The sequence below is a fragment of the Watersipora subatra genome, chromosome 9 (assembly GCF_963576615.1).
Source record: "Watersipora subatra chromosome 9, tzWatSuba1.1, whole genome shotgun sequence".
Lineage (NCBI taxonomy): Eukaryota > Metazoa > Bryozoa > Gymnolaemata > Cheilostomatida > Watersiporidae > Watersipora > Watersipora subatra.
This window is the reverse complement of record NC_088716.1, coordinates 59,794,141-59,817,017: the sequence shown is the minus strand read 5'-3', so window position 1 is coordinate 59,817,017 and position 22,877 is coordinate 59,794,141. Positions and strand designations below refer to the sequence as shown.

The 22,877-nt window shown below is 33.7% G+C and overlaps 1 protein-coding gene across 2 annotated transcripts; it reads right to left on the bottom strand.

Annotated features, from left to right (window-relative positions):
• Positions 1-486: 486 nt before the first annotated feature.
• On the bottom strand, positions 487-22,004 carry LOC137403713 (uncharacterized). 2 transcript variants are annotated; one of them, XM_068089726.1, is made up of 12 exons: positions 21,879-22,004; positions 17,289-17,412; positions 16,114-16,278; positions 11,834-11,979; positions 8,814-9,025; positions 8,038-8,222; positions 7,311-7,443; positions 4,942-5,176; positions 3,330-3,522; positions 3,099-3,237; positions 1,088-1,291; positions 487-839 (listed from the first exon to the last, which is right to left on the bottom strand). In XM_068089726.1, the coding sequence occupies exons 2-12, from the start codon at positions 17,319-17,321 to the stop codon at positions 742-744; spliced, it is 1,743 nt and encodes a 580-aa protein (XP_067945827.1). In that variant the 5' UTR covers positions 17,322-17,412; positions 21,879-22,004; the 3' UTR covers positions 487-741. The 2 variants fall into 2 exon arrangements, with proteins under 2 accessions (XP_067945827.1, XP_067945828.1); XM_068089727.1 differs by having other exon boundaries at positions 17,289-17,376; positions 21,879-21,986.
• Between the last annotated feature and the right edge of the window lie 873 nt (positions 22,005-22,877).

The window sequence follows — 22,877 nt, the reverse complement described above, 5'->3', positions numbered from 1 at the left end:
GAACTTAGGTAATCTAAAGGTTTTATAAGAGCTTTTGAAAAATAGCTACAAGTACCTAACTAGTCACTGGAAAGTGTAAATCAAAGGAGTCATCCAATCATGCAGCTTGTTACATTATTCATGTAGTGGTTGATGGTTATATGAAGATTACCTAGTATTTCATTACTTATCGTAATTGTTTATATTATTATTTATTTTTAAAGTTGTATTTAGAATATATTGTCATTTTACAGTTACAGTAATAGATATTAAAAGCTGGGAATAATCATCCGATCACTGCATCTTTCATTTGAATATTTCTGCTTCTCACTAGATATGATTACCTATTTAGTAGGAGTTAACCTCTCTTTGTGTTTGTAACATGAAAAGGCAAGGTTCATCATACAATAGTTTTTGAAATACATATTCAAAGGAAATGCTTTTAAGTATTTATATAAGTGATTATGCTTGTGATGAGAAATTGTTTCACAGGTTATAATAGGTCTGTTAAAAACTTGGTAGATGTTTTATGTTTATAAAATTCATTACATGATGCGCAGCGTTGAAGTCTGCAATGATACATCTGACGTAAATTTACTCACTGTATGTTAGTAAAGCCAGATGATACATTTTACAATGCAGGACTGGATAATTTAGGATAATTTTCGAATAATGCTTATGTTAAAGAAGAAAAAATCAGAATAGAATGATATTTCTAATATAGAAAATTGCCCATATTCATATTCTGAAATTTCAACTCGGTTAAAAGGCGGTCTCATTAAGCAAGAAATCTCCACAACCAGGAAATCCATTAGGAACATCTACTGTTTCTCCAGCAATGTCATAGATCATAGCCATGCCTACAAGTCAAATCTTATTTCATTCTTCTCAATTCAATTTATGCCACACTGAGATATTTCTAAATGACATGTTTGCTCTTCACACTCTAAAGGTCTATAACTCATTCTACACATGTAGGTAAGTCATGCCTATAGTGTTGAGGCATCATTGCATTTCAATACAAGCAATAAAATAGAAAAAAACTGCTTTTATAAACTCCTTTGTTAGAGAATATCTCTAAAGATACCTATTTAAGGAATTGTCTTACCCTCATGCAGATGCTCCGCCTGGTGACAATGAGCCATCCAGTAGCCAGGGTTGTCTGTGAATACTCTTATAATAGCGTAACCACCTACAGGGATTAGCACGGTATCCTTTAAGGGTGGTCTGTCTACCGCCACATCTCCGAGTGTTGAGTTTATCCAGCGAGCATCATGACAGAAATGATTGGAGCAGGTAATGTCCCTGTTAACTGTTTAAAGTACAAATTAGTATGAATGAAAATGTTAATAACCACCTAGTTGATCTTTAAACTCATAAAGTCTCTCAGGTTTTTAGAGGAGCCTCTTCCTCTGAGACTATTTGCTTTGCTTATTCTCACTTCTTAGTTTATCTATGCTAAGTGTTTATTTCACTTCAATTAAAGGTTGCAAGATCTTTTATGGTTTGTTTCTTTGTTTTTCACATGACAATTACAGGTTTCCAATTTAATTCAACTTACGTGATATGAACAAATTGCATACAACCACTACCTGTTCATTTGCTTGTCATTGTGTCTGACTGTTTGTTTGTCATTGTGTGTCTGTCTGTTCGTTTGTTTGTCATTGTGTCTGTATGTTTGTCAGTTTGTCATTGTGTCTGCCTGTTCGTCTGTTTGTCATTGTGTCTGTCTGTTCGTCTGTTCGTCATTGTGTGTCTGTCTGTTTGTTTGTCATTGTGTGTCTGTCTGTTTGTCTGTTTGTCATTGTGTCTGTCTGTTCGTCTGTTTGTCATTGTGTGTCTGTGTGGCTGTTAATGTCTGCGCGTGTGTGTCCATCAGTGTGCACACACGTTTTTACATTTTTGCCTCATCTCATCTAAATTTCACATTCATATGCTCCATGCCTTCCATCATTTTGCCGAGAATTTTTGGTTTCAGAACTCCGCCTGGTTTCTGAAAACCAACCTACTAAACAACCACCTGCCTCTAAACATCCAAACATCTGAATGCACATGAAAGAAATGCAGGCATCGCTGGTCCTACTGCTAGTTATTAATAAATATATTTATTGTTTTCAACAAACTACTCTAAGTGCAGCTGATTATACCATGCATATAATTAGTACCTTTAGTTTGTAAAGATTCTGGAAGGCATAACTATGCTCATAGTATCTTAGCGATATCACAAAGAATAGTAACTACTAGATTAAGACTTTCATAGCCTTTAAGGAATGAGAGTACTATAATGCTTTTTAAATTATATTCAACTTACATTTTAATAATTTAATAGTAACTTAATATCTAGTTTATATAGTATATATCACACATGTACAAATTTTTATACAGTTTGTTAATTAATATTGATGTGTTGTTTTTTGTTTTTAGCTCTTCAGACTTTTCATCCAAAAATGAATATTTTTCTGAAATGATGAAGGAATTCAGGTCCATAGTTTTAGAGTTGTCTACACATTGAAATAATATGTCAAATGAAAGTCTAGTTGAAGCAAGCTAGTGTTGAGCCATAAAGTAGCTAATAATCCTCAGATATCATGAGAGACAAGTAAACCTCTCAAAACTAACAAAACAATCTCATTCTTTTATATAAGCAAGGAAAAACTTTAAAACCTTCAAATTCAAATTTTTTGGAGAGTTAAGCTAATAATTGTTTCATACATTACAAGAAAATGTCAAACTTATAGTAATTCCATTAAGAAGAGCGTACATAAGAAACTAGCACTATCAACTACTGTATGTTAGTCCCAGGCAATACCCCATTTATTCTAAGTTTCCTGATGCTGATGTAAAGTCGATGCTGGTATGTTAGTACGAGTAGAACATCTGTTCTATTTCTTAATAATGGGTTCCCTTATGTTCCGCTTATACTACCATCCCAATGTTGCATGAAAAAAAACCCAGAATAAATGTGATTTGTAAGACTATTGTCTGCATAAATGTGTTTCTAGCTACTGACCCAAAAGGAACAGTCTGTGGAGCCTAAAAGGATTGTGTCAGGGAAACTTGTATGTCCTGCGTATGGATTATGCGCCGCTTGCTTTCCATAAAAGGCATAAAAGACTCACGTGTTGACATGATAAGTCCAGATTTGTCATCTTTTGGTGGGTAGACAACTCTCAACACAGCAAATCTGTATCCGTGCATGTGCCAAGTGTGAATGAAATGTTTAAGTACATGATGCACGACGACTATCTGTATGATTTGCTGTAATATTTAAATCGGCGTTCATGCATCTGTCAACAAAGACCAGCCTTTTAAGAAAAAAGCAATGTGTTCGCTACAGTCATGTGACTTACATTTGGAGGTAGACTTTGTACATGAGTGCAAGAACAGCCTTCAGAATTGCAAGTTTGTTCATTACATTTAATTCCTGAAGTTCTGTAATCTTTCTGGTACAGCGGCGAAGGAGGTAAGACTAGAGTACGCCCGTTGAGAGAATCTCCGGCCATGTAGCTGTAGGCTATGAAATGCTCACTAATGTTGCTTCCTCTACAGTCATAATGTTTGCTGATAGATTCATCAAGGCATAGAGGTTGCCTAACAGCCACAACTCATAAATTCATCAAGGGTATAAAGTCCCCTAGTCAGGCTCACTTAAAGAGTCTGTTAAAACCTGTATGACAAGAGTGCTAAGGGGTTCACGAGGTAGTTAATAGGCAGTATATGAGATTCCAGTAGTAGCAGCCTTTTCAAAGGCATTTATATTAAGTTAGCTGTTTTACTACATTACATCAAAGTAGATTAATAAACAAGATTAGTCCGTGTTTGTCTAGTCCGCTTTAAAATAAAATAAGCACTTTCAAAAACATTTTTATTGCATCAGTAGTTGAAACAGATTGGTAAGCAGGATTAATTATGTCGTCGCCTGTCGTCGCCTGTCGTCGTCGTCGTTTCCAGCAAAAGCAATTAAAATATACGAACGAAAAATCCGCTTTGAGTTGGTTTAGAAATCACAAAAACTGCAAATACAAGTTTGTAAACAGGTGCACCTAACCACAAGGCTAAGCCGTTCATATCGTGTTCCTCGCTCGTACCATATACACATGTCGGTACTCAGTATCTTTTTGCGCGATTGCATGTGCTAATCGCACACTTTTAATTATTGCTTAATATTACTTTTTGCATTTGTTATTTTGTTTAAAATTTTTGAAAACTAAATTTTTGCTACCATTACCCATTTTTTAATTTGTAATTTTAAAATGTGCCATTTCAATTTCAAATATACTGTTACACTCATTTTCTGGGTTTTCCTAGGGTTCGGTTGTTAAGTATGTCAAAGCAAAATACTTTTCTTATGAACATTTGTATTATCTCGAGTAGGAATAGCTTCTACATTCTCTCTCCATTCGGTCAGAAAAAGTACCAGATAAGAACAGTTCGCCATCTCATTTTTAATTTTGTACCATTATCGCCGTATTCAAAGTTTTGATGGATAGCTTCTGCTGCAACGGTAACCTTTATTATACACACACTTCTATACACTAATTTTTATTAATAATTCAACACATTCAGAATTTTTATTTTTTTTTTCAAGTTCGTATTAAATGTATCATCACCAAATACTTTTTTTTAGTAATCATAGCAAAACAGACTTAATTTAGCCATTACCTGCTAATTATTTCACAATTATATTCAAACATTATTACTGTTGTTCTATTTGATTTCTCTATTTATTTGACCTGCACATTTGAAAGTTACAGTTGTTTGACAAAGTTGGAAAAATCGTAACACTTGCTTTATTTTTTCTTAATTTACTTAACCTGTATGAAACACTTTTTTCATGATATGAAATTGGAAAGTTATAATGGCAACTGCTGTTATATGTTAATTAAAAATAAATCTTCAGTGCAAAGATTTTTAGTACCCGGGCAATGCCGGGCATTTGTCTAGTCTCATATAAACACTAACCTGAGCAGAGAAATCTCAGTACTATGGTAGGAAGTGGAGTGCAGTGAAGAGATTGGTATACACCTCCAACCAGGAGCTGTACTAAAAGGACAGTTGAGAGCCACGCAAGGATTGTCCGTCAGACATTTCGTCGCTTCAGATGTTGGATCTAGTGTTAAGCGTTCATAGGAGAGAATGGATTTGCCCAAAGGAGTTTGACTTTTGTGAGGTGCTCTGTATCTCACCCAGTAACTCCCTATAAGGTATCAGCAGACAAGTGTATACAAATACCTGAGTTTATGGAGCGAGGGACATAGCAGGTAGTCAGTGACAGCAGCAAATCCATCAGACAGCAAAGAGCTGAGCTAAAGTGAGATCCATATTAGCCACATGTTATTCAGTATTGTCAGTGTATAAGAAATATAATAATCAAAGTATCTATACCATGTTATATACTGTGTTTTCATGTTTCAAATAAGACTGGAGTTGTCCACTGCTGACGAATTTGCATCCTACCGTTTTAACAATTTAGAGTTGCAGCGGTAGGATGATATGTTTATACATCTTTCTAAGACTCCCACAGTATCCCTCAAAAAAATGTTAAAGTAGACTCTCTTTTGGGTCCCACTGACTTTTAAATTCCTGTGTGGTCAACCAATTGCGCTAAGCCACAGTATATGATCATAATTGATCGCAAAGCTGAAGTATTTTACCTTCACTAAAAAACTTAGCTACCCTAAGACACTTATGTATTTGCCTCATCTAACCTTTGCGTTTTTGCGGAGTCATCCTCTCGCAAAAATTTCATGTGCGAAACTAAACTATCATATTGAATGAGCGAAAATGCGAAATTAAATAGCTTTGTTCATTGATAGTCAGGCCTGTATTCACTGGTTGCAAGTTGGGGCGGCTAATGTTAGGCGACTAGTTCTGACCACCTATGGGTGTGGAAGAGGGCGGTGTAAGCCCCCAACAGGTTTCTCTCATGTAGGGCCTCAGCCGAGCCTCTCATGCGAAGTTTTAAAATTTTTTATCGGAAAATATCAACATTTTTCTAGTTTTTGAGATTTGTTTTGTTTTAGGTGATGTGACTGACGAGACGTTTTAAAATTAAAATAGGCAAAACTTGACAGTTAAAACGCTCAGAAAAAAGACATCTTTTTCTTTTGAGCGTTTTAACAAAGATCAATTTTGCGGATTTTATTTTAAGTTCATTCAGAGGTTTTTACGCTTTTGCTGGGACAATGGCTAAGCGGGTGTTTGGTAAAACTTGATCCTTTGCAAACCTTTATAAAAGTTGTTAAAAAGAATATTTTGCCGCTGATGATGATAATAATGATGCCTAAGAACTACTAAAAGTTGATGTTTGTCTCTATGGCTTGGAATGAAGTGATATTCTACAGCGATAAAAACTGTGTCCTTGGCCGTTGGGCAAATAAATTTTCGAATAAATGATGTTGAGGTCAAGTTATCTGAAGCAATTTATCATTGTGCTGGAACTGACCAAACAAATCCTTTCGAGTTAACCTTGTGTTTGAGATGAAATGTTACATTTTATCCGATGGCGAGTTATCCGAGTTTGACTGTACTTAGCCGTGAAAAATTCCCAAAAAAGTTGGGGCGGCTCAGCCAGCCGCCCCAGGGAATACGGGCCTGTTGATAGTCCAAGAAACAAATGGCATCAAGCGATCAAATTGCATTATCGACCTTGCCCACGCCATTCTACCTGCGGTTCACAATTACAAACTAGTCGCAATTTGAAATTTTTCTTTATCGGTGAACTGGACCTGAGGAATCTAATGTTTGTTCCAATGCATTTATTTTCACATCACTATATTTTCGCACTCATCAGAGCTGCGAAATTAAGTTGCTGCAAAATTTTACTCTGTATGCTACTCACGAAATTAAATACTAGCGAAATATAAGTGTCTTAGGGTATGTACGGTCGATTCGAATCAATCAGCAGTGAAAGATTTTATGATGGCAATAATACTCTTTTAGCAAATGCATGTGCACAAATTTAGCAAAGCGAACTGGTTTCACATGAGTTTGAATTTGACCGCTTCTACGATTGTAAGTGCGAGAAACTGCAAACCCATTTACAGCGGGAAAATGCAGGGATAGAAAAATTGTCTTTCTTTGTAAACTTAATGAAACTCTCACACTTTGTCACTCAAAATCTTTTAGCGCGAGTGCAGTAGACATCTGTCGAATAGTTTAACTTTTTAACACTGAAGATATTTTCTATGGAAAAATATTTGCAGAGGACCTTCTCTAAGCAATGGTCCCAGCTACATACATGTATATGATAAATGCTAGATAGACTGGAATTAGTTGTATTGAATAATGGCATAGCAAGAAGTGTTCTCATTTGATAACTATGACTTCACCTGACATTTTCCAAGCAGTAATAAGAGCATCTACTCTCTCTCCAATAGCCAGAAACACCGAGTCCACTATAACAGGCTCTACCTCTGAGCTGTCAGTACCAATAACTGTCATCTTGTGGTTGTCTATTGACACCTGAAAAGCAAAAGATATAATGAAGTGAAGGAGGCTGTGCCACAATCTACTATTATTACATTTTCTTCATTCGAATACATTTGCTAAATTTGTGTGAAAGCATTTGCTGTGAAAGTACTTTGACATCATAAAAACGCTCACTCCTGATAGACTTGAATTGATAATATTTGGCTAAGCTCTCCCCACTGGAAGTAAAAAAATTCAGCAAACAACCACATGGATCTCTGCTACGAAAACTTTCTGCTATTACTTACTATTGTTTCAGTTTGAATTTTTGCCTTCACTATAACATTTACATGCAAAGGATAAGTTGCTCGTATAAAGATTTTCAAATAATTTCTTTTTAGCGCAACTAGTTGAAACATGAATTGAAAAATGACCTTGACCTAAAAGCCAATCTACTTTAACAAGATTTGTTTCAAGGGATACATCACAAATCTTGGAAAAATCTATGGTGCAATGCCGAATCGCTGAACTGGTAAGAGTTGAACTCGTCAGCAGCAGGCAACTCCAAATTAGTTCAAAGCATGAAAACAGTGTATTTGAATTTTCAACAACTGAAACATCATGAAACAATTTTTTGAACTAGACTACCTCAATCATGTTGTCGAAGCCTGTATTGATAAACCTGAACAGATACTGCTGTCCAGAGGTGACCTTATGAACTGTCAGCGGTGCTGAGTTATTGTTAAACCGGCCTCGTCCATTGATAAGGAAAGAGTCAGACTTTAGATCTCCGACATCTTCCTCTGCCAAGTCATCATATCTGTCAGGAATCGCTGCCAAAATGGGCAAGGGAGCAGTAATCTTTAGGCTTGTACTTGTCTCCCTTTTTAATGCAAGTTCAATGATATAATAAAACGAATCTGGTCATCAAAGTTTATTTTGTTAAGAAAAGTTAGGTTGCCATCAACTTTTGCCACATTCTTGTAACAATGAGTGCATTTATTAATAAAGTTATTCTAACAATGTATAGAAATTTTATATATAATTATATTATGTATATATTATATATATCAAATATAATATATTACATGTTATATCTTATATATAATGTGTATAACAAAATATATAATATTTATAATACTATTATATAATACTATAAAAGATATATTATATATACATGTAAATGCAATGCAACTGAATTTGTTCATTTGCTCTGGCCAGGAGCACGAACAATTGTTACTACTATAAACTAGAAACAATGGATGCACAACAGGGATGCAAAAGAAATAATGAGTGAGTTGATGCCCATCTGTGAAGTATTGAAAAAAAAGAAAATTATCAAAAATTAAAAATGGCCTACTATTTATCCATTTCATCCCTATGCAGCTGGAATCAATATTACGGTACTTTACTCCAAAACTCACGTCTATACAGAGCTATTCCATCTTCTGGACCATAAAGGTCTGTGGCAAACTGATCAGAGTCCATGTGAAGCCAGTCATGAATTTGAACTGTGAATGATGGAAAGGAAGGTCTAGACGTGTCATGAACTATCAGAGCTCCAAACAACCCGTCCATCCTCTGCATGTCCAGGTGCGAGTGATACCAAAAAGTTCCAGCAAGATCCGCAACAAATCTGTCAATCAAATACAAGAAAAGTTATACATAATATATACAACAGTTGGCCAATAATGTATTTTCTTACCATACAGTAGCATACTGTATGATGCCTCTAGTAATATATACATAATATATACACCAGTAGGTCTAAAACATGTTTATTAGTATAAAGTAGTCTACTATATACTCTCCCTAATGTTGTACACTTTATGTATATAAATTTAAGTGACTGTTTGTCTGTAATATGTTCAATTATAACGATTAAGGTACGCATGTTTAAATTACTAAGAATAAAAAAGTCCACCACTCCTGTTCAGAGCCTAACACAACATAAGCCCATCATCACATGTTCAAACTATAGCACCGCAATTATTATGCCATCACATGCTCAGAGTATAACACCACAATTAGAACACCATCATATGTTTAGAAACTAACACAACAATAAGTCCATCATCACATGCTCAGAGTGTAACACCACAATTAGTATACCATCACATACTCAAATTACAACACAACATATTCATGATTACATGCTCAGATTGCAACACAGCAATCAAGTCATCACCACATGTTCAGGGTATAACACAGCAATCAAGTCATCACCACACGTTCAGGGTATAACACAGCAATCAAGTCATCACCACATGTTCAGGGTATAACACAGCAATCAAGTCATCACCACATGTTCAGGGTATAACACAGCAATCAAGTCATCACCACATATTCAGGGTATAACACAATAACCAATATATCACCACATATTCAGGGTATAACACAATAACCAATATATCATCACATATTCAGGGTATAACACAATAACCAATATATCACCACATATTCAGGGTATAACACAATAACCAATATATCACCACATATTCAGAGTATAACACAATAACCAATATATCATCACATGTTCAGAGTATAACACAATAACCAATATATCATCACATATTCAGAGTATAACACAATAACCAATATATCACCACATATTCAGGGTATAACACAATAACCAATATATCATCACATATTCAGATTATAACGCAATAATCAATATATCACCACATATTCAGGGTATAACACAATAACCAATATATCATCACATATTCAGGGTATAACACAATAACCAATATATCACCACATATTCAGGGTATAACACAATAACCAATATATCATCACATATTCAGATTATAATGCAATAATCAATATATCACCACATATTCAGGGTATAACACAATAACCAATATATCATCACATATTCAGGGTATAACACAATAACCAATATATCACCACATATTCAGGGTATAACACAATAACCAATATATCACCACATATTCAGGGTATAACACAATAACCAATATATCACCACATATTCAGGGTATAACACAATAATCAATATATCACCACATGTTCAGGGTATAACACAATAACCAATATATCACCACATATTCAGAGTATAACACAATAACCAATATATCATCACATGTTCAGAGTATAACACAATAACCAATATATCATCACATATTCAGAGTATAACACAATAACCAATATATCACCACATATTCAGGGTATAACACAATAACCAATATATCATCACATATTCAGATTATAACGCAATAATCAATATATCACCACATATTCAGGGTATAACACAATAACCAATATATCATCACATATTCAGGGTATAACACAATAACCAATATATCATCACATGTTCAGGGTATAACACAATAACCAATATATCATCACATATTCAGAGCACAACACAAGCTTACTTAACATGAATATTTATAGCTTTTCGTAATCTTAGCTTAAATTTCACAATTTCCTAAACTATTAATATTGGGAATGATCCACCCAAAACTATGGCACGCATAATCGGAAACAACACGTACTGGTAATTCATTTGTTGTTTTGGGTAGCAAGTAAATGTACTGATGTTTACACATTGGCTGCTGATTTATGCTTCAGGTTATGTGTATTTCTTAGAATTCAACTATAATTTATGGAGAAGAAAAATGCAATTAAATGAGAGCCTGGCCTGGGTATACAACCTTCACCCCAGCATGACAGTCTTGTTGAATATGTTAGTCATGGATTAAAGAACTCACTTCTTCATTTTCTCATAAGATTCTATTTCTGGTGATAGGAAGAAATGAAACTAATGATTTTCATAAGAAAGGAGGCCTTTTAAAAACAAAAACTATGTACTAGCAATTAATAAATGAAAATATCATTGAAAGAGGTAGAAAAGATTGAAACGATGTATTCCCAGGTAGCTAGTGAGTGTGTTTATCTAAGTACTTATAAGTGAAGGTGCTGCCGGGTGTGTTTATTTGAGTACTTATAAGTGAAGGTGCTGACGGGTGTGTTTATCTAAGTACTTATAAGTGAATGTGCTGCTGGGTGTGTTTATCTAAGTACTTATAAGTGAATGTGCTGCTGGGTGTGTTTATCTAAGTACTTATAAGTGAAGGTGCTGCCGGGTGTGTTTATCTGAGTACTTATAAGTGAAGGTGCTGCCGGGTGTGTTTATCTAAGTACTTATAAGTGAAGGTGCTGCTGGGTGTGTTTATCTAAGTACTTATAAGTGAAGGTGCTGCTGGGTGTGTTTATCTAAGTACTTATAAGTGAAGGTGCTGCCGGGTGTATTTATCTAAGTACTTATAAGTGACGGTGCTGCTGGGTGTGTTTATCTAAGTACTTATAAGTGAAAGTGCTGCTGGGTGTGTTTATCTAAGTACTTATAAGTGAAGGTGCTGCTGGGTGTGTTTATCTAAGTACTTATAAGTGAATGTGCTGCTGGGTGTGTTTATCTAAGTACTTATAAGTGAATGTGCTGCTGGGTGGAATAGGACATTGTGAGACATAAGCTGTTCCATCAGACCACTGAGTGTTTCGCTGCCTTAATCCATGCCAGTGGATCGTTGCACTGTCTGTTAGCAATTTGTTCTTAACTTTCACGTAAACCTACAGAAAAAGACACATGAGCTGAGACTCTGACACAGTACCAATGTAAGATGTCCAGAGCGGCAATAGCCCAGCAACTTAGTCAGTCGAACATTAAAATTACGAATCACTATAAATGTTGCGATGCCCCAGCATTTTTCTATTAAATCTATATATATATATACTAGAAATTCTCCTGTCATACAGCCCACGACCTGATAATAGAATAAGTGATAATGGAAAAAAAAGGGTAGTGCTGGTTGTTGAAAAAATAGTTATCAACAGGAATTGACAGAGTATAGTGTAAATGAAAGTTGTTCGAAATAATATAAAATAAGCTGGAGATAGCACGACTTCAAAAAGGAAATTCTAGTAATCTAGGAATTTGACAGGAGAACTTGTTTGCACGTATGACATAATTGTATTTGAGCATTGTATGTAATGAAATGTTTTTCATTACATCCAGTACATGTGAGCTGTGATATGTTGTCAAGTCTGCCTAGAAAGTTGTTACGCAGTTCTTGATAATCAGGACAATCTAAAGATTGAAAATGAGGAGTATGATGAAGGGGGCAGCATTTGGAGGAGCGATATTGTTTTGTGCAAAACTTTCATGATCAATGATGTCCATAAAATCATGATCATCACCTGGAAACAAAGAGGCTGCCAAGATCATGTCATTTACATCGCCTACAACATCTACTAAAGAATTCTCTGAATCAGATTAGTTGTTGTTATTAATTTGAGTAGCTTGTTGTTGAACATTAGCATTTGATGCTGATGGTTGCTGTGAGGACCTTCAATTTATCCTCCTATTGAGCTGTAATAATTGAGAGATACGTGGGCGGCCACTGCGTCGGCCACGACGTGGTCTTCTGGAAAGTTGTATGTCCATAGTAGTTGTCAAGTTGTTTTGAAATTAAATTCAAAAATTCAATTATGCAAAGCAAAAGGCTGTAAAAATCACACCTAATCCACTACTATCTCAAACCTATGTTTACAACAATAAAATGAATATCAATTAAAGCTGTAGGCCTAACCTACTGTAATTTATGTAATTTAACAGCAATAAGGAAATATGTTTATTATATCTCTGAAATGCAAAATTAGAAGTAAAATGGCAACTGCTGAGTAATAAACACAGTGTGAAAGTTGGTTGTGTTGAATGTAGAATGGTTTTGATAGCGATCTTTAACAGAAAGCAAGTCTGAGCGTTCACGCGTCTGAAAGTTTTCTGCAAACCAGAGTGAAATAAAAAAATGTTCTCGTCATAAAGGGGCATTGTAGTTCAGCCCTAGCTTGTACATAAGATGTAAAAAATTTTGGTTAACGTTTTAAATAATTTAATGAAACCTTCGGTAATTTAAAAAAACAGGCTGACAAAACTGTGTACTGCAATTTCGTACCTGTAAATCGGTCTAAGCCTCAAACGGTCTACATTTATTACAAAAACCTGCGAATAAATAAATTTGAGTAAATATTCTTATAATTAAATCTCATAATTATTTTATAAAATGAACAATTATTCTTATAATTAAATATTTTTGCAAGATATGAAAAACGGAAAAATATTAGAAACCTTCGGCAATTAGACAATGCTATAGACTGGTGAATAGTAAATGCGCCTTGCCTAATAGTAGTTCTATTATCTGTCGCACGGCTTTATTGGGGTATCGTTGGCCGGTCTTAAATTTGATTAAAATAGCTTGTCAAGTTTTTTTATTGCAAATTTAGGCCAAATTAATCTGCCTATTTGTGTATAATCTTGTCAGATGGGTAAGGTTTAGGATATTGTCTACAAATAATAAAGACTTGTTTACATATTTAAATAGAATTATATGTGTTTTGTATCGTTATTATACTTAAAAGACTCTATTGAAAAATGGTTAAATTTGTTGATGAGATTTCGGTACAAGGGTTTGCGAAGATGTTGATGAATAATTTTCGTGAGTTGTGTCCACATGCATTTATTATAGACCTCCCAAACAATTGCTCCACTCGTGTTTGGTTTTGGGAGAAACCTCGAAACTTGTCATCATTCGTCTGTTGTTCGACCTGTCCAGCTACAGCTGATTATTATCTAGCAATGAAAAATCCGTATCGCAAAATATTTGATCTCAAAACCTCCTGTTCATCAGTCGATTACCTAACCTATTGAGTTATGCAAGTTGCAACAGATTCCTTGGTGATATGAGCTGTTATCTTAATAAAAACATGCCTAGCAACTTTGCATTACATTCTGCCCAACATCACTAAAGCTTGCTCTCACAGCTCTTATTAGTAAGTTTAGCAATACGGATACTAGCTTACTTAAATTAGCCATTGGCAATGTGCCAAGCTGATGGCGGGGGAGGGGGGGGCCCTACATTGATTGCCTTTGTTTATAAGCTGCTTTTAATACCCACACAACACTGGGTGTTTGGCTAGAATATATGTATATATATAGATCTGTGTTTTTCATCCGTGTGTCAATTCAAAACAATTTAATCTAGCAACGGGAACCCAGTTTACCCCGAATATGAACTCGAAACCACCAGTTCTGCAAACAGGTGTGCTATCCATTACATTACGCTGTTTTTGTCATACTATGGAATACTTGTGCACATGCTTATGCAGCAGAATTATGCATACTTGCGCAATGATGTTTGATACTTAACATAATGAATATAAACAATTAACGATTATCAGCAAATTGGCTTCAGAAGCCACTGCTTATAACAATTACGTTATGTATATATCTAAATATCTAATATAAATCTAATATAAATGGCTTCAGAAACCATTTATATTAGATTTATATTAGCACAAGTTACTCAAGCTTATTGAGTAAGGAAACTTAATCAATGGCAACTAAATTTAGCAAATAATGCTTAATTTTAATGCCGTGTTTGTCTGAAACCACTTTTGGAGATTAGAAAAAAGTTTTCTTGAACAGTACATGAACTTATGAAGTTTAGCTTAGAAGCCCAACACAGTAATACTTGCACCTATCAACTGCATTCCATTATCTCTTAATAATTGTGCGCATTAGTATTTCATGTGCTTAGTCAGCACACCTGATGATCTTTCACACTAGACTGTCAGGATAATAGTAGCAGTAAAATATTTGAATCTTTAGCCCAGCATTTAGCGCAGCAGGTCATTTGAGGTTTTTTGAAGTACAAGCGGTTTATTTAAAACTAGTAACATTGAGAATAGCAGAAGTAATACATTCTGTTAGACTACTAACATGCTAGCTGAGTATATTGCATCTATGATTCAGTTAGACTACTAACATGCTAGCTGGATATATTGCATCTATGATTCTGTTAGACTACTAACATGTTAGCTGAGTATATTGCATCTATGATTCTGTTAGACTACCAACATGCTAGCTGAGTATATTGCATCTATGGTTCTGTTAGACTACTAACATGCTAGCTTAGAATATTGCATCTATGATTCTGTTAGACTACTAACACGCTATCTGAGTATATTGCATCTATGATTCTGTTAGACTACTAACATGCTAGCTGAGTATATTGCATCTATGATTCAGTTAGACTACTAACATGCTATCTGAGTATATTGCATCTATGGTTCTGTTAGACTACTAACATGCTAGCTGAGTATACTGCATCTATGATTCTGTTAGACTACTAACATGCTAGCTGAGTATATTGCATCTATGATTCAGTTAGACTACTAACATGCTAGCTTAGAATATTGCATCTATGATTCTGTTAGACTACTAACACGCTATCTGAGTATATTGCATCTATGATTCTGTTAGACTACTAACATGCTAGCTGAGTATATTGCATCTATGATTCAGTTAGACTACTAACATGCTATCTGAGTATATTGCATCTATGGTTCAGTTAGACTACTAACATGCTATCTGAGTATATTGCATCTATGATTCTGTTAGACTACTAACACGCTATCTGAGTATATTGCATCTATGGTTCTGTTAGACTACTAACATGCTAGCTGAGTATATTGCATCTATGGTTCTGTTAGACTACTAACATGCTAGCTGAGTATATTTTGTTTATGGCAAGTGTTTGAGATACCAGTTAAAAATAGTTGCAGCTACTAAAAAGTTTGCATCGGTCATCATAAAATGGTGTTTGATTGAAACTGGCTGTTACAGAAATGATCTTGAAGGCTTACCGTGGCTCCCAGAGGCACTTCAATGGTTGGTCCGGGTATCTGACCGTTGATGGCGATATACTTTGTCTGAAATCCATCTAGTGTCACCACATTTGCTGGTTCTAGCAAAGTTCTTGTTCCATTTAGTGAGGCATACAGATGCCCGCCTTTTTCTAAGTCAACATTCTGAGAACATAGTGTAGTACTATGTTAAAATGTTTGTTTTTCATGTTTTTTGCGTTTTTCGTCGACAGAGGTAGTGGAAGACAAGACAAACGCTTCTGATATTGCAGCAGCTACCCATTTTTCTTACAGTCGTATCAAGTACAATATCTTTTTATACTTCTATGACTCCACTGATCTACCGCAAGCTAGCCATGATAATGCACATGTAAATAGGAAGAAAACTTAACTATGGTCATGGTGAACAGGAGTGACATGAACGAGAGATCTTTCTCTAGATATTTCATATCTATAAAATGCTCTCGAAGAAGATTGTTTACCCAAATACCAGTATGGAAAGCTAAGGAGTTTGAAGAATAGCGGCTATTGTTCCTAAAGAGCACATGGGCTATTGTTCCTACAATGTACAGAGGCTATTGTTCATAAAGGGTACACAGCCTATTATTCTTAAAGGTTACACAGGCTATTGTTCATAAAGGGTACACAGGCTATTGTTCTTAATGGGTACACAGTCTATTGTTTTAAATAGTGCACAAGCTATTGTTGCAGAGGGTACTCAGATTATTGTTCTTTACGAGTACACAGGCTATTTCTACGCATATTTCAAGATGTCTACTTCTGATCTATGTTTGCATCAAAAATTTGGACCTGCCAAAAAGTGAGTAAGAATAATTACATGTAATATTTGTAGCAGTGAGTTTGAATACAGTTGTAGAAGTTGACAATTTTAAACACAGATTTATCAATACGATATTTCCGAAAAAGTTGAAGGATTTGTAGAGTACACCAAAAAAAGAGAATAACTACTTCGTGAATCTAAAAAGTTACTCACGATGTATAAAAAAATATCAAGTGCTATGATTATAAGAAAGTATCATCAGTAGGTACCTACCTTAGTCACGGTGAACAAACCAATGAAGACAGCTTAGGCTAATACATAGTCTACTAATAGCAACAATAGATTTTGTACTAGAACTTTCTATAACTGAACACAGAATTATTATGATACTTACCCATTGAACTCCACTGTTATCTGTATAAAGCATAGAAAGTTCCCAAGTTAGCTCCAACTTAAAATGGTACACATTTTTCTCTGCTAATCTGTCATAGCGAATGGAAGGTTGCTCTATAAAATGGCTAAAATTTATATAAGCAAAGGTGACAGCCACTCTTTGATCTACATCACAGTTTAATTGTATCATAATCAATGGTTTAAAAGCTACGATTAGATACTGTAAACTCAATATACATGTAAGATAATCCTCTAGTCCGGATCAATAAAAAAAGTCTATTGTAGTGTCATAGCAAATATAGCTAATGCGATAAACATATTCATAACTAGCTGAATATCTGGAGTTGCATAATAAAATAATAACACATAATAATATAATTATTTATTAGACGGATAATAAAAAAGGTTTTTGCACAAAAAAATAAGCATTAGTTGTTAAATTTAGTTGCCAATGGCTAAGTTTTTTTCCCCAACCAATTTGAGTAATTTAAGCTAGTAACCTATGCTAGTCTAAATCTTTACTACACTAAGATCCGTGCCCAAAGCTGTCCGAAGCCAGCTTGCTGATAATCGTTACGTTACAGTCAAGCGCCTTAGTAGTAACTAATAGTATTTTTGCAAGCACTTCAAGTGCAAGTATTTAACTGGTGTAATAATTATTACCACAATTATTCCATTGTGTAGCAATGTAGCTGCATGGCATAGTGGAAAGCCCGCTTGGAGGTTACTAGTTAAAATCCAATGCGCAACAGGTTTTTTCATTTCTGTAGCTTTATTACTACAACCGGTCACATGAAAAACAGACACTGAATTTATATATGTAGTTACTATGTAGTTGTAATACCCAGAATTGTCCGGGTAATAGAAAATCTTTGCACAGGAAATTGATTTGTATTTAACATATAACATCAATTTCCGTTTTAACTTTCAAACTACATATCATGAGAAAAGTGTTTTGTGTAGTTGAAATAAATTAAGAGAGAAAATAAAAACAACTGTAATGGTTTTCAAGCTTTGTCAAACAACTGTAACTTTTAAACTTTATATCATGAAGAAAAGGTTTTGTGCAGGTCTAACAAATTAAAAAAAGTAAAACAATTATAAAAGGGTTTAGATGTAAATGTGAAATAGTAAGTAATAGCTAAACTAGGTCTGTTTTGCTTTGATTGCAATAAAAGATGATTTGGCATTGATCCAAATAATACCGGTGAGAAAACAAAATAAAATTTCTGAATATGTTGAATTAATAATAACAATTCTTGCATAGAAGTGTGTGTATAAAAAGATTACTGTTCCACCTGAAACTATCCATCAAAAATTTGAATATAACGATACTGGTACCTCTTGATACTGGTACACATTTAAAAATGAGATATCGTAGCCTACTGTCTTGGTTTGCCGAACAAAGAGAAAATTTCGAGGCTCTTCCTATTGAAATAATACCATTGTCCGGGTAAAAAAGAATTGGCCTTGACCGTGATATAGCAATTGAACCTTATGGAAAAACAAAAATAGATGTTCAAGAAAACATGAAAAAGCATCGTGTTTTATAGAGTTGGTATAGTTTGTAGAGTTTTAAATAATGCGTAATTTAGCATGTGCATACGCTATAGAATATATGATAACGTCTTTGGTCAATACGTCTTGTATAGCTTAATGGTAGAGCGCATGAATTTAAATCCTGCGTTGCGATCTCCATGAGTTCTAATTAATTAGAATGTGGAATTTTGATTTTAAGGTTTTAATAGCTACAGCTGGACAATTACAAACACATACAAACAAAGAAAAATATAAATATAGATCACAGTTTTCAAACAATATATGTTATTGTTGTTTTATGAAATGTTTTTATTAAGTAACAGGTTATTAATAAAATTGAGGCACACTTTTTATTTACTCAACACACTTGATACTGTACTAGAACTGCATTAAAAACCACAGCCAGAAAATAACTAATATGTCATTCTTGTTTAGTTGCTGTTGTAGTCTACAGTATTTAGTAAACATATACATTTTGTATGTCAATTAAGTATTTACTAGACATGTATGTCGGGTAAGTTTTTGGTACACATGTATGTAGAGTAAGTATTTAGTTCACATGTATATAGAGTAAGTATCTACTACAAATGTATGTCAAGTAAGTATTTAGTACACATGTATGTAGAGTAAGTATTTAGTACACATGTACGTAGGGTAAGAGCTGGGCTATTGACTGTACACACTTTGTAAAGGATTCAGCAAAACCCTACAACTGATCTATTTGGAGAGGACCTTCTGATACTGAAAGAGTATGACTTTTATTATTATAACACATTACTAATCCCCTTTTTGATTACTCTGGTCTGAGGTATCTCAAGTATCTAGCAAATACATGTAGTTATATAATTATACTGGTGATGCCTAGTTTTCTCCTTTAGCTACAATTCAACTCCAGTTATTAATTATTTTGTTTCTCCAATGTCGACAAAAAATTATATCTCTCTTTATGTCTTAAAATTATATCTCTCTTTATGTCTTAAAATTATATCTCTCTTTATGTCTTAAAATTATATCTCTCTTTATGTCTTAAAATTATATCTCTCTTTATGTCTTAAAATTATATCTCTCTTTATGTCTTAAAATTATATCTCTCTTTATGTCTTAAAATTATATCTCTCTTTATGTCTTAAAATTATATCTCTCTTTATGTCTTAAAATTAAATCTCTCTTTATGTCTTAAAATTATATCTCTCTTTATGTCTTAAAATTATATCTCTCTTTATGTCTTAAAATTATATCTCTCTTTATGTCTTAAAATTATATCTCTCTTTATGTCTTAAAATTATATCTCTCTTTATGTCTTAAAATTATATCTCTCTTTATGTCTTAAAATTATATCTCTCTTTATGTCTTAAAATTATATCTCTCTTTATGTCTTAAAATTATATCTCTCTTTATGTCTTAAAATTATATCTCTCTTTATGTCTTAAAATTAGATCTCTCTTTATGTCTTAAAATTATATCTCTCTTTATGTCTTAAAATTATATCTCTCTTTATGTCTTAAAATTATATCTCTCTTTATGTCTTAAAATTATATCTCTCTTTATGTCTTAAAATTATATCTCTCTTTATGTCTTAAAATTATATCTCTCTTTATGTCTTAAAATTATATCTCTCTTTATGTCTTAAAATTATATCTCTCTTTATGTCTTAAAATTATATCTCTCTTTATGTCTTAAAATTATATCTCTCTTTATGTCTTAAAATTATATCTCTCTTTATGTCTTAAAATTATATCTCTCTTTATGTCTTAAAATTATATCTCTCTTTATGTCTTAAAATTATATCTCTCTTTATGTCTTAAAATTATATCTCTCTTTATGTCTTAAAATTATATCTCTCTTTATGTCTTAAAATTATATCTCTCTTTATGTCTTAAAATTATATCTCTCTTTATGTCTTAAAATTATATCTCTCTTTATGTCTTAAAATTATATCTCTCTTTATGTCTTAAAATTATATCTCTCTTTATGTCTTAAAATTATATCTCTCTTTATGTCTTAAAATTATATCTCTCTTTATGTCTTAAAATTATATCTCTCTTTATGTCTTAAAATTATATCTCTCTTTATGTCTTAAAATTATATCTCTCTTTATGTCGTAAAATTATATCTCTTTTTATGTCTTAAAATTATATCTCTCTTTATGTCTTAAAATTATCCTCATAAAAAATGTCTTGTTTTCTTACTGCGCTCATATTGTTATCAAACAGAGAAAAGGATCGCTCTGTTCAAAACAGTAATATTATTTGAAGGGCATGGTTAGAACATAAAGAAGGCTAAAGGAGGTTATAGAAAAGTTAGCTCGCTATCGATACTAACCGATATCAAGAGGTATACCACATTCTATGTGTCAACTTATAGCATAAGCTTGTTGCAAAAACCTTGAACTTACCAAAAGGTAAGTTCTGAAAAAGGTAGTCACTGAAAAAGTCAAGTAAAACAATGACTTACTTTTATTGCTAAACTGCCAAATGAAGCAAAGGATAGTTAATTTATTGATGAAAGGTAAGTCTGATGCTTCAGTCAATATTACATTTGTAAGTTTATTAGGCAAAATTTAGCTATCTTGTAGGATAGCTCACCTATTGTTTTTTTTCATGCCGAAACAGTTTGTAGTGTCTAATAACAATGTTAACATATTATATTTGGAGAGGCGGCTGAGCTCAATTAGTGCATGTGTAAGATTGTTGAACTGCCAAGCCTAATGTCACGTGTTTGAATCTCACATGATGCAATCTTTTTTCTCAACTTGCAACCATGGCTTTGAACAGATGGACAAACAGACGGACAAACAGACGTTGCTCTAATCTTAGTAAAGAATTAGTTAGGCATTGTATTTGAAATTTTTTTAAACAAAGATTTTACAAATCTAACCTTTATTGGCGACTTTCAACATCAGATCAATGTCATTTTAGACAGATTTTTAGAGAGCAAAATAATTTTTTAATTAATTGTAATTGTTCCATATTCTTTTTTGCTATTTGACTCCAAAACAGATTAAAGTAGAACAGAACTTGAGGTTATCTTATGTAACTGTTTTGTTACTTACCTTTGGAATTCCTTGCGACTTTCATGCTTTCGCCTTAAATTCCCATTTTGATCATTATTTCTCCTGCTCTTAGTTTGGCTGCTTCTTCTTTGTCTTTTGAATTCTATGTTTTTCTTAGTATTGCTGTTGCTCCTTAAGATGGAGGCAATAGCTTTGGAGTTGTCAGCGTGAAGGTTTTTGCCTCCACTGACTGCGCTGTCGATTTTATCACATCTCCCGTAGCCAATGCCTTTTAAGTAGACGTGAGTCGTCAGAAAGAAGATCAGTATTAAAAATATTCTCATGATTGCAGCTCAACTTTTTAAACAGTCTTGTGTTCGAAACTTTCTGTTTAGTGTAGTTTTATACTTGTTTAGCGCACCTCCTCTCTTGGCTTACGTTTATTTCAGCTCCAACTTACTTCATCTATATTTGATGCTATGGAGTATTTACCGAGCGATTGACCAATCTTTGAGCACGGCAACTTTATACTCGCTTATCTCTGAGCAAGTTTGGGGCAAGCTTCAAGCATGAGAATATTTACCACACATGAATGAGCTAAAGATGGAATCAATGACCTAAAGGAAATCTGGTACCAAAACCAAATAGACACACGTAACAGCAAGTTACATCAATTTCATAAATGCAAACTTATAGTTTACTAGTACGCTTGCTAGTTCTGCGCTGTAACGGATCTTCATGAATAATGACTATATAGATAATTATTAAATGACTCTGATGTGGTGTAATGGTAGTGTAGTGGTAGTAGTAGGTAATGGTAGTATGCGTGCTTTCAATGTGATGCCCTGGGTTTGATTCTCAGGTGAAGTGATCTTCTTTCTTAACACTCTTAGTGTAGTTTTGGACAGAGCGATAGTCACTGATCTTAATATAGTATGGATTGTAGTTTAGTTTTCTCTGTTTATGTCTAGTAACATTGTAAGTTAATTTCGGCCTCATTCAGGATATATTCTTTGAAACCGATTTAAGCTACTTGAAGCTAACCTTTGTTATATTTAA